Below are 27,332 nucleotides of genomic sequence, written 5' to 3' on the forward strand. Positions count from 1 at the left end.
TACCAACGTAAGCCTGTTTTCACTAACTATGACAAATATGACGTGCTCCCACGATTATTTACTGATCTGCTAAAAGATGGTTATTTTACATCTGACATTTGCCGGCCGGAGTGGCCGTGCGGTTCTAGGCGCTACAGTCTGGAACCGCGTGACCGCTACGGTCGCAGGTTCGAATCCTGCCTCGGGAATGGATGTGTGTGATGTCCTTAGGTTGGTTAGGTTTAAGTAGTTCTAAGTTCTAGGGGGACTAATGACCTCAGAAGTTAAGTCCCATAGCGCTCAGAGCCATTTTTTTTTTTTTTTTTGAACATCTGACATTTTGTGGGGAGCCAATATTTTTCTTAATTTGTGGTCAACTTTGAGCTTGACAACATGCAAGTGTCCAGCAACATACGTTAAACACATAAAATGTAAGTACATATTTCGTAATTATACACCATTTTACATTCATTGTTTGAGACATTTTACATCATTCGAAATTTTACGTGGTCTTATTGTACGCAATTTTTGCTTTTAGCAAACACTTGAAAATAGCATAAAAGGCCGAAACTTGGGTTGTACTAAAATAAAAAATAAGACAGTCAAGCAGCGGTGTGTTCATTTTAAAACAATATTCAGCTACGACTAATACCGTGATATAAGCGCAATGATTCTATCTATTTGATTCGTGGTGTTTTTTTTTTTTTTTTTTTTTTTTTGCGCACTTAAAGCCTTTGAATCATCACAGGACGTCTTATTTCCTAAATTCATCTATCCTTGTCTTCAATAGCCTTCAGTTACATCAAATTTGAAAGGCTTCTAACCGTTTCATCTGTGTCTTCCTCATTGTCCATGTTACAGACCAACACAGGGCTTTGCTCCAAAAATAGCCTTTCATTCGTCTTTTTCTTGTCTCAAGTTTTACAGTTTTGAATGTTAATTAGAGTTTCTTTTTACAGAAACTTTTTTCAAAATTCTCTGCCTTCATAAGTCTTCTGACTGATATTTGTGGCCTACTACAGTTTCATCGGGGTGCACTCAGCCCTTGTGAGGCAAACTGAGGAGCTACTTGATTGAGAAGTAGCGGCTCCGGTCTCGGAAACTGACATACGGCCGGGAGAGCGGTTTGCTGACCACACGCTCCTCCATATCCACATCCAATGATGATGCCTATGAGCTGCGGATGACACAGCGGCCAATCAGTACCCTTAACCCTTCATGGCCTGTTCAGGGTGGAGTTTAGTTTCTAGTTTTTCAGTACTACAGTTTACTTTTCTGTGTCAACCTCTTCATCTCAGACTGACATTAACAACGTATATTCTCAGTTATTTGTTGTACATATGACTGCCTCTAGCTTCAAGTATCCTCCTGCATAAGCACACACAATTCCATGCTCCAGAAATAGTTTACATTCTCAGTATCGTTGTCCTAAAATCCTTTCTTTGATACCAGTAGACTTTGTATTGATGATGAATGCTCTTCGCTTCTGCTTGTCTACCTCTCCTGTCCTCCTTGCTTTCGTTGTTACGCACCTCATTTTCTCGTAAAAGACAAGTGAAAGTAAATAGGCTGTCATGTTACTCTGGTTCTCATTCTGTGGAAAAGTCATGTTACTCTGGTTCTCATTCTGTGGAAAAGTCACGGTGTTTCTGTTTGCAGCCTCACGATGGCCGTTTTCCTCGACTCGTGGATCGCCGAGCTGTTGGTCGTCTTGTCAGCGGCGGTACTGGCAGCCTACCTGTGGTTCCAGCGCAGCTATCGCTACTGGGAGACGAAGGGCGTACCCTACGTGGAACCGGCGTTCCCCTTTGGGAACTTTCGGCCCGTCGCCCTGGGGAAAAAGTCCATTGGAGAACTCTTGCACGACATGTACAGACAGTTACCAGGTAAGAATCTCTAAACAGCATCAGACGTCAGACACTAAAAGATTAAGTGCAACCTTAATTGCAATCGAAATTTAATTTTGTGTATAGCCCGTCTTTGAGACATCTGTAAATACACAGTTCGCATTTCGCTTTACTTATTTTCGAAGTAACCTTGGCGGCCTGTAATAGAAGGTGGGGGTTAATAGCTACTCGCTTATTCTACTATACGAGCACTCTAAAAGGACATCAGGTGAAAAAGCTGGCTGGAGTAGCTGAATCGACAGAAACTGAGTGCTGCTGATGGCTATTGACTCCTTTCCAGTCACTAATAACTATCGTGGGCAAATAACACTGACTTTAATGGGCCACTAAATAAGATTATTTCAAACTCGACTGAAATTTAATATGTAGCAGGGTTTTCAAAAGTCTTATTTAGTGAGATCGTAGGATCTATAGAAGTAACGTAGTTATGGGACCTCCAGATCACTTAGCACTTAAATGACGAAAAGTGTGGGTTCCCTATAAGCGAGGGGCAATGACGTAATCGAGATGACATTAGCGAAAAATTTAAAACTACAAGTTGGCGGTGCCAGGAAATTTAAAAATCCCAGGCAGCACTGGTGAGAAATTAAAAAAATATTTTAGCGTCCATTAAAATTAAGCAGTCAATCAAAGTGTAGTATTTTTATCAAACATTAAAATAAAACACATGGCCCTGGTGGGAAATTCTTTAGCTTTCATTAAAATTAAACAGCCAATCACAGTACAGTATTTTACCAGACACTGAAATTAAACGACCAATCAGTATGTTACCTCAATGTCCAGATGTAACGAATTATTTATCGCGATCTACGGTATTTCCATATCAAAAAATTTTGTAAGTTTCACCTGAAATGCATAAATTGGCGCTATATTTAAAAGTATTATATTATTTATAAAAAATTAGATAAGTACGCGCACACACACACACACACACACACACACACACACAAGTTTGTGTCAAATACGGGAGCCTCATTAGTAAATTCAATTGTTTTATTATGTTATATGCGTAACTCTTTCAATAAAAACCACTAAGTGCGTGTAGTACCATTTTACACAGGTTACCTCAAGTCTATCAAAATGCTTTTTCTGTTGACAATATAATTTGTCAGATTAACAACTACCCTCATGTTAAAATGAAGGAACTTTCAGATGAAATAAAATGCAATTGACGTATTATTTGTTTTTATTTTCGCACAATAAATCAGTGCAAATCGCATTTGACGTGTTCTAAGGTGTCACTCAGAACTGCAGAAGTCTCATCTGTTACATCCCCTTTTTGCATAATACTAGTGTCGATCGTCAATTAAACTTCGTGGTATTCACATTTGCTATTTGAAGTTAAAATCTGAAACGCGATGATTTTTCTGTTATATAATTATTGAGAAGCCACATCAGCCACTGTAATTTCGACAAGTTAAATAAGTAATTAAAGATAATTGAGGGTCACTGTAGACCATTTTGATAGTTTTCTCTTTTATGAAACTTAATTTAAACATAGATTATAGACGTGGTATGGCATAGATCATCCTTCGATCCATTGTAGAACTTGGAAACCCATTCAGGGAATATTCGTTCACATTTTTGTTGAACGCAGTTGGTTTTTATCATCCTGTATTAAAATATTTCCTTTTATCAATAGTGCAATTTATAAACAATGTTTTGTGAGTAGAATAAAAATTCCAGCGGTAAACTTAACTGCTTTTTTCGGCGTTATTTTACCAGCTAACTAAAAATAGGAAAGCCTTGAACCCCTTCCACTAAATTTAGTTACTATTAAGATTCTTTTACAGGGAGTGCAGTGGAGCTGACGCTGAAATCATTAAGTATTTGATTATATCATCGCTAGTCTCACTGAACTCTTCTGAACTCTACATGTCATGTGTGGTCTGGCGTCTCTTTACCAGCAACAGGTCCCAGGTTCAAACTAGTCAATTCCCTAAAAAACACGCTCAGAGCGTCATTGCGCGAAAGTGGTAGGGAGACACGACTTAGAACAAACAGCCACCATGCAGAATGTTAGAGTGTGATTCTTCAGCTTCGATCGTCAGCAGTTCCCTTACTCGAATCTCAGTAGATTCCAGAGTGACGCAGTCGCAGAATTTGGACGTCTGTGCCAGAACCTTCGGGTGGTTACAGTCCATTCCATGCAATTGTGGCAGGTAATGTTCTGCGACTGCCGACTTGTTAGACTGCTGCAATCTGGTATGGCTTTGGTGTTCTCAACAACGATCTTCGACAGTAGTAAGTCTTACCACACTGACACATGAAGCCTCCCTCCGTTGATCTGCAGTATTGTATGTGCCCGACTGTTCGTTATATCTATACCTCAGATGGAGCAGCAACAAACATCTTCACTGTAATGCCGACTAAATTTCGGTTTTTTGATACTAATAATTAATGTTAATTTTTTGCTCAGTCGATGACTCTTCATTTGTTGCTGTGTTACCGAAGACAAGATAGTTAATAAAGTCTTTGCATGTTAGTTATTATTTACTAATACACACGCTATTGTGGAAATCACTTTAGTTTTTTTATTAACAACATTTGATAATAATTAAATGATCATGAATGATTGCGTTTTGTATATAGGGAAAATGAGGGTTGATCCTACAATTACTCTCAGCAATTACGGCAACTAAACCGTTCGTGATTTTTATAGTTCGTCACTCAAAGATATTACAGCAAGGACTATAGTCCATTACTGTACTTCGACACAGTCATTCAAACTTCGTACGCTTTTACTTCCACAAACCTAAGTGTCCAGTTCCGTTGTTATATTCAATTTAACGTCCCTTCGTATAGTCCACAGATTCTGCTGTCGTTTATTCGGCATGTAATAGAATTTAATACTGAGCGCTACTTTTCCTCGCGCACGCAATTCCTCAGATATTCGTAGTCCGTGACCTTATGGCAAAAGTATGTCCCGTACAAATTAATTATAGTCAATTTTCTTGCAGCTTAGCAAAAGTGCCCTGATCTCTTCCGTACGTTATCACACGAAAATGCACGCTATATCGCACGCCGCAGCTCGACTTATTCAGAGCACAGAAAACAGGACAAGGGAGCTAACAATAGTCGCGCATTAAAACTGCTACACAACGAAGATGACGTGCTACAGACGCGAAATTTCACCGACAGGAAGCAGATGCTGTGATATGCAATAGACTAGCTTTTCAGAGCATTCACACAAGGTTGGCGCCGTTGGTGACACCTACAACGTGCTGGCATGAGGAAAGTTTCCAACCGATTTCTCATACACGAACAGCAGTTGACCGGCGTTGCCTGGTGAAACGTTGTTGTGATGCCTCGTGTAAGGAGGAAAAATGCGTACCATCGCGTTTCCGACTTTGATAAAGGTCGCATTGTAGCCTATCGCGATTGTGCTTTATCGTATCGCGACATTGCTGCTCGCGTTGGTCGAGATCCAATGACTGTTAGCAGAATATGGAATCGGTGGGTTCAGGAGGGTAATACGGAACGCCGTGCTGGATCCCAACGGCGTCGTATCACTGGCAGTCGAGACGGCAGGCATCTTATCCGCATGGCTGTAACGGATCGTGCAGCCACGTCTCGATACCTGAGTCAACAGATGGGGACGTTTGCAAGACAACAATCACCTGCACGAACAGTTCGACGACGTTTGCAGCAGCATGGACCATCAGCTCGGAGACTATGGTTGCGGTTACCCTTGACGCTGCATCACAGACAGGAGCGCCTGTGTTGGTGTACTCAACAACGAATCTGGGTGCACGAATGGCAAAACGTCATTTTCTCGGATGAATCCAGGTTCTGCTTACAGCATAATGATGGTCGGATCCGTGTTTGGCGACATCGCGGTGAACGCAAATTGGAAGCGTGTATTCGTCATCGCCACACTGGCGTATCACCCGGCGTGATGGTATGGAGTGCCATTGGTTACACGTCTCGGTCACCTCTTGTTCGCATTGACGGCACTTTGAACAGTGGACGTTACATTTCAGATGTTACGACCCGTGGCTCTACCCTTGATGCGATCCCTGCGAAACCTTACATTTCAGCAGGGTAATGCACGACCGCATGTTGCAGGTCCTGTACGGGGCATTCTGAATACAGAAAATGTTCGACTGCTGCCCTGGCCAGCACATTCTCCAGATCTGTCACCAATTGATAACGTCTGGTCAATGGTGGCCGAGCAACTGTCTCGTCACAATACGCCAGTCACTACTCTTTATGAAGTGTGGTATCGTGTTGAAGCTGCATGGGCAGCTGTACCTGTACACGCCATCCAAGCTCTGTTTGATTCAATGCCGAGGCGTATCAAGGCCGTTATTACGGCCAGAGGTGGTTGTTCTGGGTACTGATTTCTCAGGATCTATGCACCCAAATTGCGTGAAAATGTAATCACAAGTCAGTTCTAGTATAATATATTTGTCCAGTGAATACCGATTTATCATCTGCATTTGTTCTTCGTGTAGCAATTTTAATGGCCAGTAGTGTAGTAGAATTTAGAAACAAAAGTAGCCACGTTAAACCCTCTTTGATTTCCCTGAAGCGCTTCTTGGCTGCCGGCGTTATTCTGATGAGAGATTATTTATCGATAATTATAATAGTGCCTGGGAGGTTTACATGGTACCGAAGTTTTTGGTCCTCAATCATAAAAATATAGTTATAAAAAAATACAGTCAGGCAATAACAATTCTTTTTTTATTGCAGAATTTTTCCAAATCTAGACCGATTACGCCTACATCTGCATCTACATCTACATCGATTCTCTGCAATCCACCGTACGGAGCGTGGTGGAGGATACCCCATATCAACACATTTTCCTTCTTGATCCACTCGCAAATAGAGTGAGGGAAAAGCGACTGTCTACATGCCTCGTTATGAGCCACCGTTTTTCGTATCTCATCTTCGTGGTCCTTACGTGCACTGTATGTTGGTGGTAGTAGAACCGTTCTGCAGTACCTTCAAACGCCGGTTCTATAAATTTTCTCAATAGTGTTCCTAGAAAAGACTGTCGCCTTCCCATTTGAGTTCCTGAAGCATGTCCACAACACTTGCGTTTTGTTCGAACCTACCAGTAACAAATCTACCAGCCCGCCTCTGAATTGCTTCGATGTCGTCCTTTAATCCGACCTGGTACTGGTCCCAAGCACTCGAACAGTACTCTTTGTGTCGCACTAGCATCCTATATGCGATATCCTTTACAGATGAACCACACTTTCCTAGAATTTTCACAATAAACCGAAGTCGACATTCGCCTTCCTACCACAGTCCCCACGTACTAAGACCTGAAACTATGGTAGAATCTTGTTCTCCTTATTTTCCCAGAACTTCTTCATGCATTGGCTGATGGCCTGCCTCTATTCGTTTGACATTGCTCACCTCGGTTGTGATTTTATTGTTGGATGGGAAATTTCGCAATATTGATCAGTAGCCTACAATTATCCTTTTCCTGTATGATGTCTTCTCTGACGCTAAGTCTTCTCAAATCCCATCTTACCTCTTCCCCATGGAGTTTTTTGTTCTGGAAATTGAGGTGAAAATTATCTTTGTTAGGCTATTTTAATTCATTCTGTGAATATAGGCGAAAAAATTTGATCTCCTCTTCGTTATTGTGTCTGTGATTGTTTCTGTGTTTCTGTATAAATCTTCATTTCTCCTCTTTGTCCAGTTCCTGTCTTAATTCTTCTGTAGTCCTAACAATTTTCTGAGTATATCAATGCTAATTCTATACAATAAGATTGAATTCACTGAATTGTTACAAAAATGCGCCTGCAAAATAATTACCTAACTGAGTTTCACATTCTTCACCCAGTATACAGAATGGAACCGTTTGTTTTCCAAAACTCTTGTACATCAGAGTTATTCTGGGAACTTTGTACAATTTTCTAGCTCTTACTGTGAGAATCTCACGTTTTACAGCTTCCCCAGCTTAAAGCGTTTGATTTTCTTCGTACTAGAGAATCTTCTTTTCGTTTCCTTTCCCACGTCGAGTTACAGTTGGAAAACTGACACAAAATAATATGCTAAGCAGGCAAGAGAAAGGTTGTTGACGGTTCCAAACAAATATGCATCGAGACTTGAAACAATATGTTCTCAAATCTGAAAGTAGGTGTCAGCTGCTGAATCTTAAATAGCATTCCAACACCAGAAGCTCACAGTGTGTATGTGCACTGGCTGTCAGTTACTGGATCTCGTGGCTATAAGATCACGTAAATTTATTACCAGATCAAGTGTATGTTATGTGATGATGTTCTATCAGGTAAGATGGTGTGTTCGTTGTAAGCAATGTCCATAAATGAAGAAGAAACGAAATCATATAGATGCAGCAAATTCCATTGCGACTGAGTACTGAGTAAACCTATCAGACGAGAGAGAATAGCGTACTGTGTGTACCACCAACATCAAACTAGGACTGTTATGTGACCTTTGTATAATGCTGTTAGTTTACATTTTGTATTAATAGGTAACTTGTAAAATTACACGTTTATTTTGCGTAGTTATTTCTTGGTAACACGAATGATGAAGTTTGAAATACGTCAATGGAGGAAAACTTGTTTTCCATGCATACGTAGCTACCATAAAGATCTAAGTATTTTTATCAAAACAGTAAGAGCAGCTTTATGTGATGACGAATATAGAGGCAAACTGTAACAAATGGTTTATCCTAAAGAGTGTATGTGTATATGTCTGGGATCTCCTCCCAAAACCTCTGAATCGAATGCAACCAAGCTTGGCAGAAAAAAGCCTACCTTACAAGTATCAGCACTATGGAATTTATAAATGGGCAAAAAGATGTTTTCCTGACCCCTGGTGTGTAGGCTGCCGTGCACCACAGACCCACTGTGTCAGGCCCCAGCTCTCGGCTGACACACTTCTACAGAGCGACATGTCAAGTATTTTTCTTTCCCTGCGTTTTCCTCGTAGTATATTTCCTAAATTTCGTGCATGTTTTCTGTTAAGAGGTTTAATCTCGCGTTTTTTGTAAGTGTACATTCATTCAGTCTATAGCGCGATTTTCATTTGTTCTGAACATGCAGCTACATGGCACATTAAGGCATCAGCGCCCATTGATGACACATCATCTTACGGGGTATTTTCCTAAAACAGTCATTGTTTTTCTTTCTAGTGTTTACATCGTCTGGTTATAATTTAAGCTTATGCTGTTTAACCTATACATCGCTTCTTTTATAATTACTTCCTCATCAGCAAAAAGCATCGTAATTCTTATACCTTGACGTGTTCTGTCCTTCTTCCATTTCCTGACCAGCCTGTCAATGTAGATAACCAATAATCTGTGGTCTAATGAGTATTTATATATATCTTTGTTTTTTTAATGTATTAGTTAGATTCAGTTCATTAAACATAACAAACTTTATCACTATAATACCACTGTTATTATTGGTATCTTCTTCATTGTTGCTGATCAACTGTTGAATGGATTCTTTATCATTTCTTGAATTTAGGTCTACTGCCAAAATGACATGGTCGCTGTTGCTTACTTGATTTAGGTGTTTCTGTAATTCGACATAGTTGCTCCTTTCCTTCCTCACGTGCATATGTTCCTAAAACTGTTGGATGTCCAGTGTCACTGTCTCGTTTACTAATGCATACAATTATCTTCTCATTTTCTCAGTACTGTGACTCCACTACATGCTCTTTCCTTAGGTTCTAGTCCACTGTATAGGCCTAACTTAAGGTAGCCTGTCCCCAGACCCTGTATGTTCCATGTGACAACACTGGCTATGTATACAATTAAACTTTTCCTTGCCTGGTTCTTCGGTTTTTACCTGCGGATATTTTCAGGCTTGTGAGTAGACAGTAAAATATGCGTTCTGGATTAGAAACTCACTGATTGGCCTATTTTCAAAAAGAGGCATGGCTTAAAAAGAAGTTGAAAATTATGACTGAATGAGCTTAGAAGCTCTCTAATTGACCTACTTCACAAAAAGGGGTGTAGTGTAGGAAAGGGAACGGAAGGGGCAGTGCGGAGAGGAGGTGCATGATGACGTCAAGTGTTTTCCCCTTCATGCAGACAACCTGACAGTCAGTGGTCAGATTTGGTCCAAAGTTGGAGCTGCATTCCTACTCTCCTAAACCACAAAATATCAAAATGTTTTGTTCTCTTCAAGTCTGTCACATCTGTGTATGAATGTTCAGTATGTTTCTACATCATCTGCTGGCTTCATAGTTGTAACGGTATTTTCGTTTTCAGGGGCGCGACTTGTAGGACACTACGGATTCCGTCGTCCTCTACTTCTGGTCCGCGACCCTGACATAATCAGACAAATACTCGTGAAGGACTTCGGAACGTTCCACGACAGGGGCCTGTTCTTTAATGAAGAAGAACCGCTCAACAGGCACCTGTTCGCCCTGAATGGAAGCAAGTGGCGCCATCTGAGAACGAAGCTGACCCCAGTATTCACATCGGGAAAACTCAAGGGCATGTTCAAGGTGAGCGTCTACTACTGGTCAACTATCAGCTCGTGTGCGTGTGTCACTTAATTAGGTGTACATGAGTGTAAAGCATAGGCCTATTATCGTTTCGAGCTTTTCGAGGCTTAGCGTTTAAGTACTTCATTTTTTGCGGTATAGTCTCGAGACCTGAGATAATTGTCTGCAAAAAAGTTCATTTTATTTTTATCCATATGTTTGATCGCTTATTAGCAAACAGAAAAAAACTAATGTTCGCCCCGGGTTCCCGGGTTCGATTCCCGGCGGGGTCAGGGATTTTCTCTGCCTCGTGATGGCTGGGTGTTGTGTGCTGTCCTTAAGTTAGTTAGGTTTAAGTAGTTCTAAGTTCTAGGGGACTTATGACCACAGCAGTTGAGTCCCATAGTGCTCAGAGCCATTTGAACCATTTTTGAACTAATGTTCGCAGGTTCATGTTTGTCAACTTTTCAGAAATTAAGCAGTTTCATTTTTGGAGTTTGCTTCACCTGACATTCGAACATACAGCATTAGAACGAAAAATGATCTGCATTGTCCTTCAATGAATATAATTTCGTCACCGAAAAGGGTAAAATATGCATATATAAAATTCTTTGTCAATCTACCGTGGAAATAAAATGTCTGACAGACAACACAAGTGTTTTGGACTATACATAAAAGATGTTCCTCCTTAAAAACTCCTTATGTGGTCTACAGGAATTCCTGAACAATAATCGTTGGTTATTTATGGATGAAGAGTCACTGGGGCCTGGAGCGAAGTCGACTTTCTAATTCATCCCAGAGGTATTATGTTGGGTTCACATTGGAACTCTGGGCAGCCCAGTCCATTTCAGGAATGTTAGTGTTCACAAACTATTGCCTCAGAGATGCTGCTTCATGACAAAATGTGTTGTCATGCTGACGCAATCAATCATCGCGTCAGAACTATTACTTTACTGTACACACTACACAATGACGTACTGTGTATTCGTATCCTTACCCACTTAGAGTTTCTTAAGCGCAATGAGGGAACCATGCACTAATCACGAAAAACGCCCCCACACCGCAACACCACCGCCTCCGCAATTCACTATTAGCACCACGCCTGATGGCAGGTAGGGTTTTCCAGGCATTCATCAAACCCAACCCCCCCTTTAGATTACCACAGAGCATAGTGTGATTCATAACTCCAAACCACAAGTTTCCAGTCATCCACTGACCAGTGGCGTCATCCTTTACACCATCTCAGGCGTCGCTTAGGGTTGACAGCAAAAACGCATAGTTTATGAGGATCTGCTCGACTATTACACCCCATTATTTTTACCTCCATGTCAGCAGCCATTGTGCCTGCTGGACGTCTGGTAGCACTTTAGAAGCCACGAGTGATTCCTTCTGCTACAATGCTCGACGATCCGTGTCTACCAGTATATGAGTTCTGGCTGGTGACTGTTTAGCTATTGTTGTACCTTCATGTTTCCACTTCACAGTCACTATACCAACAGTCGTCTGGCACAGATTTAGAAAGGTCGAACTGTCCCTGCTGGATTTGCTACTCAGGTGACATCCGCAGACCAGTCCACCTTCAAAGTCACTCAGCTCTCTTGGCCGTCCCATTCTGCTGTTTCTGCCTCTCTTCTGGCAACACTGTAACACCCCACCCGTCACTTACCTGGTTTTGGTATGTTTTCACCCCAGGTAATTGACTAACAGATCAACAGAGAGTGCAAAACTGCCGCAATGTCGAATAACGCAAAGAAAGTAATAAGGCCGTGTGACTCCTGACTGAACTGCGGTGGCAGTGTTGACATTAATTGATTCAGAATTGATCCCTTTTAATTAAAAAGGGGTGCACATTGATGTTATATTCAGCTATTGAACACCAGATGCAAATGTTGAACATAAAATTAATTAAGAAAGTGACTTGGGATTTCAACTACCTGATTGAAAACAGATGCAGTCGATTAGCACAGATTTATTTTAACTCACGACCTTCAATCATCACTTTACATGACTCTCCTAACAGGCAGTGGTAATAAATTGCGTTTGCATGGAGTAAAGCGCGATAAATCAAAAGTGATTCCTATCGACTGACCCAGGCGTAATGCGAAGTGCGAGAAGAATTCTACAATACACAGCCCATGAAACCCCCGTGGAAACTTTGCCGACATGATCCAACAAATTAATCAGTGGCCGGAGCGGGCGCAATATCACCGAATTCAGCGTGGCGGCGCGGCGTCGTTATGCGGACGTCGGCCGACCTCGTGGTGCTGCAAGGCTGCGCTCGTCTATTCACTTCTAGCTATCTTGCTCAGTACATGGCTGAACGACAACTTTCTATCTCCAAGCTCAATCGTTCAGTTTGCTAAGTCCTAAACTGCAGAGAAGCTCACTCTCTCTCAGGCAAAGTGAGTAAAGAACGCCACGTCCACACTCTAGGCAAGCTGGGAACGGAAGACCTCCCAGTCCGCTCTTCGCCTCGGTTTCCCCTCCAGCAAAATCACTTACGCTAATTGCAGCGGAAGTCGCGTTAATTATGTGTCGCTTCCCAGCGCCGACCAATGCCTGCTCTTGGAAGTGAACAAATTCCCACAAAATTCCCTTCCTCTCAACTTCTGCTATTTATCTCCTCCCAGGCCACCCATAGGTTAGCGTCTGCACAAAACACCAATTTTTCCGGAATTCTGACTCCCAGGAGAGTACTTCAAACTCCTTGGTCCTATGTTCCCATCAGAGGCCGGCGTATTTCATTCTGTCGCTCTTCACCTGAGTTACTTCAGACTCTGCAGACCGTGAATTCAGCGTGAAGTTGCTATAGTCACGAACACGCATATTTTGGCCTCTGTTGACCGCTCCACCGTAGCTTTGCGCGGCTTACTCACATGTTTCATTGAAAATGGGATGACGGACATTTATCAACAGGTGTACAAGTTCTCTGTCTGCTTCCTTGTACACCAGCATGGGGTCAACCACCCAATCACTGTCACTCATCTTAAGGCAGCTGGAGGCCACACCCCATTACTGCTTTCTCAGAGCTTGAGCCGCCCTAAGCTGCCTATTGTCGCTTCCCTTCGCCGCTCCCCAGCCGGCCACGGACAATTCTCAATACTTCCCTGGGAAAAACTAGCCTCCAGTAAATCGACGCGTTTCCACAAAGTTTTCATGGCGTGTGAATTACTTTAAAACCATCACCCGTCATTAATTATTCCAATATGTCCATACTATACCCTCTACAAGATGCATTGTGCCTTGTCAGCCATTTTTGTTCAGCCCTACTGTTCGCTCAACGTGAGTTAGGTGATCTTTAATAACTTCATGTAAGGGGCATAGTTCTTGCCATCTTACAACACAGTACTCCGTGCCTCCTTTTCCACAGGCTGATCCATCTCTGGTGACATCTAGTGGTCAGTTCGACATTTTGTGGAGGTGTCTGGATACTTTTTATTGATACTCTGTGTTTGGGTCGACAGTCTCACTTTATCCTGCGAGACAAGGACACCAACCAAATTCAATGTGGGCGATCTGTGGCTCGTTCTATGAAATGTGAGGGGACTGTCAACTGGGTATCAGCCACAATAAAACATGCGAGCGGCATTCGGAAAGTAAAGAACGTGTTTTCCTACAGAAATTTTTATTTACATAATTACATGAAACTGTATTTTACGTACAATTTGAAACATGTACTTTTGTAGTAACGAAACTGACTGTAGCGTGTAAGTCATCTGTTAGAATATGAATGGCATGCGAGCGTGCATTTTATCTCGTCGCTTATGCGCTTTGCCCTCCACTGAACTTCTCTGACTGCGAGAAAATAAACTGTCAATAACTTTAAACCAAAGCAAAACTGCATGAATCTACATAACACAAAAACTGAATCTGATGCACCACTATTGGTATGAAATTGGCCCTGGTAATAAAACAAAACTTGATCAGTTTGAAAATAATGGTCCCTGTGCTTAATGAGTGCTATCCCTGAAATAATAAAATTTCTTACCTTTATCTGCGTAATCGTAACACTCTTCAGAATGCTCTCTGTTAGTACACTAAGTACTGTAGTTAGCAAACAGCTGTTGTGCAAGGCTATTGCGTAGCTTACATTTTAATTAAATCGAATATGATTGAGACAATAACTTCTTGAGCAAAATCGTTAATCAAAAACGACATGGATCTGGAAACTGGTACTGACTTGTGGTAAGTAACAATATGGTACTAACTTTAAAACTTGTATTTTGGCTCTTTGAAAATTAATAACGCTAACAATGAACACGCCGGCCGCGGTGGTCTAGCGGTTCTAGGCACTTCAGTCCGGAACCGCGCGACTGCTACGGTCGCAGGTTCGAATCCTGCCTCGGGCATGGATGTGTGTGATGTCCTTAGGTTAGCTAGGTTTAAGTGGTTCTAAGTTCTAGGGGACTGATGACCACAGATGTTAAGTCCCATAGTGCTCAGAGCCATTTGAACCATTTGAACAATGAACACACAATAAACTGATTATATATTAACAATTAGCTTTACAGAATCATTGGGTGTGAGTGCTATACATTGACTCAGTCATTACATGAATACGCGCATTGCATTGGTAACAAAACAACTTTCTTTACCTTAATTATGTCCAGTATGGTATCTTGCAAATAAAAAGCATTACTGCTCGTAGCCAATAAGTATATATCCAGCACACTCAGATACAACACGTCTTTACACTTGAGAGTCCTCCATACACCAGTGGTGGATAGAGAAAAACCTCAAGGAAGGGGCGCAAAAGATATCTTGAGCTACCTTTACTTTTACTGTAATAAAAAATAATCAGCACACATGCAAAGTTTGAGAAAGTTTTATTTAAACTGATTATAAACGTATACAAGACAATCCCATCTTATGATATTAAAAAGTTACAATTGTGGTTCTCTTCCTTAAATGGGAACGAAGTCTTTCGCGACGACACTTATAAGTAAAACATTCTCGGTTTTCTAGCCGCATCAATTTGACATAAAATCTCAAGCTTTCGACGATTACCTCCATCGTCATCGTCGGGAGCAGCTGACTGTCTTCACTGCTGCTTTTTCTTTTCCTTTATTGAATTTCAATTCCCCCCCGAAGGCGGCGGGCTGGCAGCAGCTTAGTATGCCGCTCTTCAGCCTACAGACTTTGTTAGAAAGATGAAGAGAATAAATAATAAAAACAGGCGATAAAATCGGAGACTTAAAGAGTAACATGGCGAAAAGAAATCGTGGAACTTAAAACAAAGAACAGAGGGATGATGACGCTAAGAAAATACATACAAAGCAGACAGGTAAAACAATAGACAGACAACAAAAAAAAAAAAAATCGGCGACAGTCTGGTTTCTGTTCGCAAAAGACATAAAATTCACACCCAGCGACAGCATGGTTTCTGTTCGCAACACGAGAAAGACGAACAACACTGAACAGTCACTGGAACACTGCACTAAAAAGTTGTCAAATGTGACAGACCACAGCCGAGAGCAGGTGGGGGGAAACTGGACAGATGATGGGAAAATAAAAAAGGGGGGGGAGCCGGGAAAGGAGCTGATGGAGGATGAGTACCCATAAGAGGGGTGGGGGGCGCTGGGCAGACGCGACAGGGAGTGGGGTAGGCAGAGGAGGGGAATACAAAAGGACTCGGGGGGGGGGGGGACAAGGGAGGTAGGGAGAGGTTTAGTGGGGAGAAAATAGGACGGAAGGGGGGAAGAGGGAGCCCAGGGAAAGGACAGAGGAAAGGAGGGGGAGTGAGGATCAGAGTTGATAGGAGGGATAAATGGACGGAGAGAGGGCATCATCCGGGAGGGGGAGTTGATGGAAGCCACCTTGGGAAAGGAGATGTAGGGTGTAGAGATGGAGGGTAGGGGGGACACAACGGTGAAGACGTGGCAGGAGGTGGGGAGTGAAGAGGAGAGGAGCAACCAGGGGGTGATGGGGTTCAAGACGGCGGGAGGTGTAGAGGATGCGGATATGTTCGAGGAATAGGAGCAGACGGGGGAAAGGAATGAGATCATAGAGGATCCGCGTGGGGGTTCACTGCTGCTTTGGTAGCCTTTTTTATAGCCCGTGGACGGCTTCTTATTGGTCGGCTTATGATTGGTCGGCTGTCGCAGACAGTGTCACTGTGTGCGCCGGTGGCGCCACCGCTTCTGTTGGATCGTAAACCTTGCAAGGAACGTCTCTGCTGCTTCTCTGCATCAAGCGCTCGTTTGCATGCACAGCTCAGATGGTTCTTTGGCTCATTCTTATTTCAACAGCCTCCTTAATAACAGAATCCCAGTACGTGGAGGCATGGGACAGAATTTTTGTTTCATCCAACAATATTTTATGTTTGTTCTTGAGGCTGTGCTCCGCAATTGCCGATTTCTCCAGTTCTCTATTTTTAATATGGCGTTGGTGTTCTGCACAGCGGTCGGAAACGGTACGAATGGTCTGACCTATATAATTGCTTCCACACTCACAGGGGATATTATAAACTCCAGGGACCCTGAGGCCGAGATTGTCCTTAACAGGGCGCATCATCTCCTTAATTTTCTTAGGAGGACGAAAAATCGGTCTTATACCCCGTCTTCGCAAGACTCTTCCTATTTTTCTGGAAATAGCGCCACAAAAAGGAAGAACCGCAATCGGTGTTTCATCCTGTGAGTGTGCAGCATTTTCACGTTTCCTTTTTTTGGAGATCGCTGCCTTTATAACGCATGCACCGTAGTCGTTCTTTCGTAACACGTACTTCAGATGGTTAATCTCGGACCTTAACTGGTCCTCGTCAGAAACAGTTTTTGCTCTATATATTAACGTGTTCAAAACGGCTCTCTTCTGAGCAGGATGATGGAAACTCTGTGCATTTAGGTATAAATCGGTATGCGTCGGCTTATGGTATACAGAGTGGCCACGACGCCCGTCCGCCTGTCGTACTAAAACGTCTAAGAAAGGCAGCCTCCCTTCCTTCTCCATCTCGACAGTGAATTGGATGTTCGACTGTATACTGTTCATGTGTTCCATGAATTGTTCGAGAGCTTCTGCGCCGTGTGGCCAGATCATAAATGCATCGCCAACATAACTATAAAATAAGGATGGACAGAGGGGAGCCGAATTTAATGCACGTTCCTCAAAATTCTCCATAAAAAAGTTAGCCAGTGATGGAGAAAACGGAGAGCCCATCGCCATCTCATCCGTCATTTCATAAAATTTATTACCATACAAGAAGTTGGTGGTCGTCATCACGTGCCGGAACAACTTTGTAGTTTCAAGAGGAAAAAGATCCGCCAGCATTTTCAAAGTGTCCTCCACAGAAACTTTTATGAACAGCGATACCACATCCAGGCTGACTAAAATGTCATTTGGACCAACTCTAACCTGTTTGATTTTCTCAATAAACATCTGGGAGTTTTTGATGTGATGTTCACACCAGCCGACTATAGGAGTCATCAACTTCGTCAGGTATTTGGCCAGCTTGTAAGTAGGAGAACCAGTTGCACTGACAATACGTCTCAAGGGAACATTATCCTTGTAGATCTTCGGTAGTCCGTACAACTTGGGCGATCTAGCAGCTCGGACTCTTTTTTTTTTTTTTTTTTTTTTTTTAACATCGTCTGGCAGCCCGGAATTCTTCAGTAACTTCGTGGTTTTTCTGCTGTACGTCAAAGTTGGGTCCCGTTTAAGACATTTATACGTACTGTCCTCCAACAGTGATGTCATTTTACTATGATATTCGGTAGTAATAAGGACCACGGTGGCATTTCCTTTGTCAGCTGGTAATATGGCAAGATTTCCATCTCTCCGAAGTAAATGGAGCCCTCCCTCTCCTCTCTACTGATATTAGATCTGGGAGGCTTAGCTGAGGCCAAAAAGCGACTGGTAACAAATCTCACTTCGTCAGCGTCGTCCTGTGCAAGATGCCGCACCGCCTGTTCTACTCCACTGAATTTTGTTCCCACACTACGTACTATACCCATCGTGGTAAAAACTCTTGTCCTGTAGGCGTAGCGATGTTTTCACTGCGTGACTGAGAATCTCGTCATCTTCAAAGTGTGTTCCCCGTAAATAATCTTTAAGCGACCCAAAGAGACGGAATTCAGATAATTGGCCTTTCTTTGAATCTTGTGGTCCGCTGTGAGCATTCATGGAACCCATTGTGAGGACCTCTTTGAGTGTCCGAGAGTCTCGATCATTGGAGACGCAATTCCAATGCTGACCGACAACTGTAGAGCTAATTGTCGAGTTTTTTTGTTGATGATGATGATGTTTGGTTTGTAGGGGGGGGGGGGGGGGTTGTGGTCATCAGCACCCGTACAAATTCTCAATTTTTACACAGTCTAATTATTTTACCCAATCCAATCTGGCCACAATCACAAATGATGATGATGAAATGATGAGGACAATACAGACACCCAGATCACGGGCAGAGAAAATCCCCAACTCGGCCAGGAATCGAACCCGGGACCCCGTGATCCAGAGGCAGCAACACACGCCACTAGACCACGAGCTGCGGACGTCGAGTTTTGATGCAGCGATCGGCACGAATAATGGCATCCGTACGATTCAGCATGTCTGGAGCAGTGTCTGTGACAGGACGTCCAGAGCGTGGCTGATCATGGAGCTCAGTTTCTGCATTTCCTGAGGCTGTAACTTTCTCTATCCATCACACATCTGTACTCCTATCAACTACAGCATCGCCATACACTGCACACAAACGTTTATGCATGTTCACCATGGTTTCTTTTTCTGTACACAAGAATTCAATAACAGCACGCTGCTTGTAATGTGAGTCGTATGTAGACGCCATTTTGACGCTGTGCTACGGCTCTGCCATCTGCCAGAACGGTTCGAAACTTCACCGTCGCACAGAACAAACATCGAATTTTATTTTTTTTTTTTTTAAATGTGGGGCATTGCTACTGAACGACCCTCTTACATAACTCTTGTGGTCTGGCACTTGTGACTTACTATATTACTGAGTATGAATAATGAATAATGTCATTCACATCATTATTTATCGAGGTTTCAGTTGGGCTTTCCAAACCTGTCCCTCGTCCTTGAAAATTTAATTACATATAGCAAATAGTCAAATGAAATTCACTACAGCTTCATGAAAATGTACGAGATTTTTTTCGTTATATTACCTCTCAAATGTCATATAAATTAAATAATGTGACTAGTGAAGAAAAGATATACACTACTGGCCATTAAAATTGCTACACCACGAAGATGACGTGCTACAGACGCGAAATTTAACCAACAGGAAGAAGATTCTGTGATATGCAAATGATTAGCTTTTCAGAGCATTCACACAAGGTTGGCGCCGGTGGTGACACCTACAACGTGCTAAAATGAGGAAAGTTTCCAACCGATTTCTCATACACAAACAGCAGTTGAACGGTGTTGCCTGGTGAAACGTTGTTGTGATGCCTCGTGTAAGGAGGAGAAATGCGTACCATCACGTTTCCGACTTTGATAAACATCGGATTGTAGCCTATCGCGATTGCGGTTTATCGTATCGCGACATTGCTGCTCGCGTTGGTCGAGATCCAATGACTGTTAGCAGAGTAAGTAATCGGTGGGTTCAGGAGGGTAATACGGAACGCCGTGCTGGATCCCAACGGCCTCGTATCACTAGCAGTCGAGATGACAGGCATATTATCCGCACGGCTGTAACGGATCGTGCAGCCACGTCTCGATCCCTGAATCAGCAGATGGGGACGTTTGGAAGACAACAACCATCTGCACGAACAGTTCGACGACGTTTGCAGCAGCATGGACTATCAGCTCGGAGACCATGGCTGCGGTTACCCTGGCGCTGCATCACAGACAGGAGCGACTGCGATGGTGTACTCAACGACGAACCTTGGTGCACGAATGGCAAAACGATATTTTTTCGAATGAATCCAGGTTCTGTTTACAGCATCAGGATGGTCGCATCCGTGTTTGGCGACATCGCGGTGAACGCACATTGGAAGCGTGTATTCGTCATCGCCATACTGGCGTATCACCCGGCGTGATGGTATGGGATGCTATTGGTTACACGTCTCGGTCACGTGTTGTTCGCAATGACGGCACATTGAACAGTGGACGTTACATTTCAGATGTGTTACGATCTGAGGCTCTACCCTTCATTCAATCCCTGCGAAACCCTACATTTCAGCAGGATAATGCACGACCGCATGTTGCAGGTCCTGTACGGGCCTTTCTGGATACAGAAAATGTTCGACTGCTGCCCTGGCCAGCGTATTCTCCAGATATCTCACCAATTGAAAACGTCTGGTTAATGGTGGCCGAGCAACTGGTTCGTCACAATACGCCAGTCACTACTCTTGATGAACTGTGGTATCGTGTTTAAGCTGCAGGGGCAGCTGTACCTGTACACGCCATCAAGCTCTGTTTGACTCAATGCCCAGTCGTATCAAGGCCGTTATTACAGCCAGAGGTGGTTGTTCTGGCTACTGATTTCTCAGGATCTATGCACCCAAATTGCGTGAAAATGTAATCACATGTCAGTTGTAGTATAATACGAGGTGCATTCAAGTTCTAAGGCCTCCGATTTTTTTTTCTAATTAACTACTCACCCAAAATAGATGAAACTGGCGTTACTTCTCGACGTAATCACCCTGCAGACGTACACATTTTTCACAACGCTGACGCCATGATTCCATGGCAGTGGCGAAGGCTTCTTTAGGAGACTGTTTTGAACGCTGGAAAATCGCTGAGGCACGGCTGGTGAATTTGCGGCCACGGAGAGTGTCTTTTATTGTTGGAAAAAGTCACTAGGAGCCAGGTCAGGTGAGTAGGGAGCATGAGGAATCACTTCAAAGTTGTTATCACGAAGAAACTGTTGTGTAACGTTAGCTCGATGTGTGGGTGCGTTGTCTTGGTGAAACAGCACACGCACAGCCCTTCCCGGACGTTTTTGTTGCAGTGCAGCAAGGAATTTGTTCTTCAAAACATTTTCGTAGGATGCACCTGTTACCGTAGTGCCCTTTGGAACGCAATGGGTAAGGATTACGCCCTCGCTGTCCCAGAACATGGACACCATCATTTTTTCAGCATTGGCGGTTACCCGAAATTTTTTTGGTGGCGGTGAATCTGTGTGCTTCCATTGAGCTGACTGCCGCTTTGTTTCTGGATTGAAAAATGGCATCCACGTCTCATCCATTGTCAAAACCGACGAAAAGAAAGTCCCATTCATGCTGTCGTTGCGCGTCAACATTGCTTGGCAACATGCCACACGGGCAGCCATGTGGTCGTCCGTCAGCATTCGTGGCACCCACCTGGATGACACTTTTCGCATTTTCAGGTCGTCATGCAGGATTGTGTGCACAGAACCCACAGAAATGCCAACTCTGGAGGCAATCTGTTCAACAGTCATTCGGCGATCCCCCAAAACAATTCTCTCCACTTTCTCGATCATCTCGTCAGACCGGCTTGTGTGAGCCTGAGGTTGTTTCGGTTTGTTGTCACACGATGTTCTGCCTTCATTAAACTGTCGCACCCACGAACGCACTTTCGACACATCCATAACTCCATCACCACATGTCTCCTTCAACTGTCGATTAATTTCAATTGGTTTCACACCACGAAAATTCAGAAAACGAATGATTGGACGCTGTTCAAGTAAGGAAAACGTCGCCATTTTAAGTATTTAAAACAATTCTCATTCTCGCCGCTGGCGGTAAAATTCCATCTGCCGTACGGTGCTGCCATCTCTGGGACGTATTGACAATGAACGCTGCCTCATTTTAAAACAATGCGCATGTTTCTATCTCTTTCCAGTCCGCATAAAAACAATCGGAGGCCTTAGAACTTGAATGCACCTTGTATATTTGTCCAATGAATGCCCGTTTATCATATTCTTGGTGTAGCAATTTTAATGGCCAGTAGTGTAGATTAAAAATAAAGTAGAAGCAGAATTCGCACCATCGCCTCGATCATAATCCGCTTGCAAAGTGCGAACGCTGACCGTTTCTTTTTCTTCTCATTTTGTTCGTTAACGTTCATTGTATTTGTTCAGGACGGGCGTACCATGACACATGTTCAAGTTCGTCGTTGATCCAAGCACTCAGTTTATTATTATTATTATTATTATTATTATTACAGAGGGCAGCTAATCCCCTCACCGAACACGCTGAGTTACCATGCCGGCATAAATGCTAATTAATGCCTTAATAAATGTGCACTTGAGCCTCATAAATTGCGTGTCATGTGAAGGAGGAAGAAATTAGTGTTTAACGTCCCATCGAAATGAGGTCATTAGAGGAGGAGCACAAGCTCGGATTATGGAAGGATAGGGAAGGAAATCGGCAGTGCCCTTTCCAAGGAACCATCCCAGCGTTTGCCTGAAGCGATACGGGGAAATTACAGAAAACCTAGATCAGGATGGCCGGACGCTGGTTTGAACCATTGTCCTCCCGAATGTGAGTCCAGTGTGCTAACCACTGCGCCACCTCGCTCGGTAGTTACTCAAATTAACCCTTACTCTAGAAAACTGAAAAAGCAAAATTGTCGCGTTGTCGATACATCAGTTACGTAATAGACGCGTAAAACTCCTCTTGCTATTTTCTCGGAATTGCTAGAGTAGTGCGCATTACTGCTTGCACATTATGTTGTTTTAATGGCCCACAAAAGGCGTACAAAGTAAATCTGTGATGCCAACGTCGTGGCCTTCCCTTGTCAGGTGGTGTGCTCTTTTCACACCCTCCAGTTTTTTTTTTTTTTCTGCGGTACGTTTCTACCTCCGTAACTAAGAGATGTTTCCCTCCAGCTTTCCCTTTTGCATAGTTACAAATCGAATTATCGACCATATACACCGACCAGTAAAGTGTACGAGTGACACAAAGTTTATGTGTTACAGCTCCAGCACGATCCCGGGGACTGGGTGTTTGTGTTGTCCCCATCATTTCATCATCATCATTCGTGAACGTAGCTAAAATTGGAAAGCGCAAAGATTGGGACATTGCACGGGCGCTGATGACCGCGCAGTTGAGCGCCCCACAAACCAAGCATCATCATCATCATCCAGCACAATTTCGAGATTCTTTTTTGCCGAACTTTCTGATTAACTGCGAGCAGTGCTGAATGTAATACCTTCTGTACTGACAGACGCTCCAGGACTGCGGCCGCGAAATGGCGGAGGTGCTGGAGAGCACGGCAGACCGCGGGCAGGTGGTCGAGATGCGCGAGCTGGTGGCCAGGTACTCCACTGACGTCATCGCGTCCGTCGCCTTCGGCATCGAGGTCCACTGCCAGCGAGAGCCGGACAACGATTTCCGCCAATGGGGGCGCAAGATCTTCCAGCCGTCCCTCCAGGCCGGGCTCAACTTCATGCTTGCCGTCGTCAGCCCGACGCTGGGAAAACTTCTGAAGTGAGTGTCGCTGGCACATATCTAAGGTTCCGCTCATGATTATCGATATCAACACGTCACCATCATCGTCATCGCCATCGTCGTCGTCATCGTCATCATCATCATCGTCATCATCATCATCATCATCGTCGTCGTCGTCGTCATCGTCGTTGTCGACATCATCGTAATCGCCATCACCATAGTCGTCGTCGTCATCATTATCGTCGTCGTCGTCTTAATCATCCTCATAATCATCATCATCGTCGTCGTCATCATCATCATCATCATCATCACCATCATCATCGTCATCCTCGTTATAATCATATTAGGTGAGTGTATAACTCGACAACACATTTCACTCAATGGAAAAGAGGCACAGCCTGACCCACAATCACCAGGTCATTACTGATTAACTAGTATCTTATTCGCTGCATCCAAAGCCCTGGAATATGTTTAGCATCAGCAGACTGAATACTTGTTGTTGTTATCTTCTGTCCGAAGACTGATTTGATGCAGCTGCCCACGCTACTGTACCCCCTGTAAGCCTTTTCATCTCCGAATAACTACTGCATCTAACATCCTTCTGTATCTGCTTATGTATTGATCCCTTGATCACACTTCTACACTTTTCACCCCCCCCCCCTCCTCTCTCTCCCCCGAAACTTCCCTCTAATATCAAACTGACGATTCTTTCATGCTTCGAAATGTGCCCTGTCAGCCAATCCCTTCTTCAAGTCAAGTTTTACCATAGAATTCTTTTCTCCCAAGTCCATTTAGTACCTCCACGTTAATTAAACTATATACCCATCCACTATTCAGAATTCTTCTGTAACGCCATATCTCTAAAGCGGCTGTTCTCGTCTCATCTGAACTGCTAATGGTCCACTTTTCACTTCCGTAAAAGCTAATCTCCAGCAGAATATGTTCAGTAATGATTTCCGGACACTTAAATTCGTATCTTATGTTAACAGTTCCCCTTCTTCAGAAATGCTTTTCTTGCTATAATCAGTCCTTATGATGTTATTTTGCTGCCCAAATAGTGACATTCATCTTCCACTTTTACTATGTCATTTCCTGCTCTTCCAAGACGTTTGCTCTCTCACATAGAATTACAATATCATCGGCAAACTCACGTTTGTACTTCTTCTCTGTTAACTTTGATTTCTTCTCGAATTTATGTTATTTACTTTACCGCTTCCTACCTGTAAAAGTTATCAATAACCTTTCACTACTTGTATTTTACCCCTGCTACCTTCAAAATCGCAAAGAATGCATCCTGTCAACACTGTCAGAAGATTCCTCTAAATCTACAGGTGGTACATTTAGGTATTAAGTGCACATCCCGGACTAAAAATGATATTGAAAAGTGGAAGTAATCGAGAGAGTTATCTTCACTGACGTCATCATCCTTATCACCGACAAGCCGCAGCCTCTTTCCGCACTCTCCCTTATCTGCCTCTCCCTTCCCCCTATCTCCGACAAAGTACAGCAAAGAACCAATCAAAACATTCAAGATGGTAGGAATAGCCGAATTACATTAGTGAGAAATTAAAAACCCTCTCCCACTCCCCTCCCTACCCCCATTTCCAACTAATCACAGTGAAGCCTTAAAAAGGAACAAACCAATCAAAAAACAAAGATGTCAAAAATAGCCCTCCTCCTCACTTCACCCAGTCACAGCGAAGTATTAAAATGACGTGGAAAAATGGTGTCAATTTAAAATTGTGTGCACATACGTAACTCTGGCATAATACTATCACAATTAAAGCAGTAAGCCATTTTGACATTGTACTGACTGACTGGAGAATAGCTGAATTAATGTAATTTAATGACGTCATGAGATTTTCTGTAAGAACTCCAATGTATGACTGCCTCCCATTGCTATTTAGAATTTTTTACATCTTTTCTTTTCCTATTTTCTCCCGAGTATTCCTCAAATACCTGCTTTTCAAGATCATCAGTCAAAGAAGCACATAAACACACCAAAGTCTCATGTTAAACAATTAGCCCAGTGCTATTTTTCAACAAATACCCCGATATAACAGTTAAACAAATAGCACAGTGTGTCTTTTCAACAAATACATACATATCCCACGTCAAAAATATACACTCCTGGAAATTGAAATAAGAACACCGTGAATTCATTGTCCCAGGAAGGGGGAAACTTTATTGACACATTCCTGGGGTCAGATACATCACATGATCACACTGACAGAACCACAGGCACATAGACACAGGCAACAGAGCATGCACAATGCCGGCACTAGTACAGTGTATATCCACCTTTCGCAGCAATGCAGGCTGCTATTCTCCCATGGAGACGATCGTAGAGATGCTGGATGTAGTCCTGTGGAACGGCTTGCCATGCCATTTCCACCTGGCGCCTCAGTTGGACCAGCGTTCGTGCTGGACGTGCAGACCGCGTGAGACGACGCTTCATCCAGTCCCAAACATGCTCAATGGGGGACAGATCCGGAGATCTTGCTGGCCAGGGTAGTTGACTTACACCTTCTAGAGCACGTTGGGTGGCACGGGATACATGTGGACGTGCATTGTCCTGTTGGAACAGCAAGTTCCCTTGCCGGTCTAGGAATGGTAGAACGATGGGTTCGATGACGGTTTGGATGTACCGTGCACTATTCAGTGTCCCCTCGACGATCACCAGTGGTGTACGGCCAGTGTAGGAGATCGCTCCCCACACCATGATGCCGGGTGTTGGCCCTGTGTGCCTCGGTCGTATGCAGTCCTAATTGTGGCGCTCACCTGCACGGCGCCAAACACGCATACGACCATCATTGGCACCAAGGCAGAAGCGACTCTCATCGCTGAAGACGACACGTCTCCATTCGTCCCTCCATTCATGCCTGTCGCGACACCACTGGAGGCGGGCTGCACGATGTTGGGGCGTGAGCGGAAGACGGCCTAACGGTGTGCGGGACCGTAGCCCAGCTTCATGGAGACGGTTGCGAATGGTCCTCGCCGATACCCCAGGAGCAACAGTGTCCCTAATTTGCTGGGAAGTGGCGGTGCGGTCCCCTACGGCACTGCGTAGGATCCTACGGTCTTGGCGTGCATCCGTGCGTCGCTGCGGTCCGGTCCCAGGTCGACGGGCACGTGCACCTTCCGCCGACCACTGGCGACAACATCGATGTACTGTGGAGACCTCACGCCCCACGTGTTGAGCAATTCGGCGGTACGTCCACCCGGCCTCCCGCATGCCCACTATACGCCCTCGCTCAAAGTCCGTCAACTGCACATACGGTTCACGTCCACGCTGTCGCGGCATGCTACCAGTGTTAAAGACTGCGATGGAGCTCCGTATGCCACGGCAAACTGGCTGACACTGACGGCGTCGGTGCACAAATGCTGCGCAGTTAGCGCCATTCGACGGCTAACACCTCGGTTCCTGGTGTGTCCGCTGTGCCGTGCGTGTGATCATTGCTTGTACCGCCCTCTCGCAGTGTCCGGAGCAAGTATGGTGGGTCTGACACACCGGTGTCAATGTGTTCTTTTTTCCATTTCCAGGAGTGTAGTACACCGCGACAAAAAAGTATCAGGTCAACAAGAAAATTACCCGCGAATTATCAGTGTGTTAAAAAATAGTGACAGCACTATAAGTTTGCCTTAGAGGAGTATGGCGCTGCAGGGTTATACACTGAAGACCCAAAGAAACTGGTGCACCTGCCTAATATCGTGTAGCGCC

General features: G+C 43.8%; 1 protein-coding gene across 1 annotated transcript in view; it reads left to right on the plus strand.

The window, feature by feature from the left end:
• The window catches only part of LOC126263015 (cytochrome P450 6k1-like), a 166,556-nt gene that overhangs the window by 60,939 nt on the left and 78,285 nt on the right, over window positions 1–27,332 (plus strand). Inside the window, exons 2-4 of the mRNA XM_049959979.1 lie at window positions 1,639–1,865; window positions 10,087–10,325; window positions 23,388–23,650. Of these exons, the coding sequence (XP_049815936.1) occupies window positions 1,646–1,865; window positions 10,087–10,325; window positions 23,388–23,650 (722 nt within the window). The 5' untranslated portion in view covers window positions 1,639–1,645. The remainder of the gene's footprint in view (window positions 1–1,638; window positions 1,866–10,086; window positions 10,326–23,387; window positions 23,651–27,332) is intronic.

The sequence above is a fragment of the Schistocerca nitens genome, chromosome 6 (genome assembly GCF_023898315.1).
Source record: "Schistocerca nitens isolate TAMUIC-IGC-003100 chromosome 6, iqSchNite1.1, whole genome shotgun sequence".
Lineage (NCBI taxonomy): Eukaryota > Metazoa > Arthropoda > Insecta > Orthoptera > Acrididae > Schistocerca > Schistocerca nitens.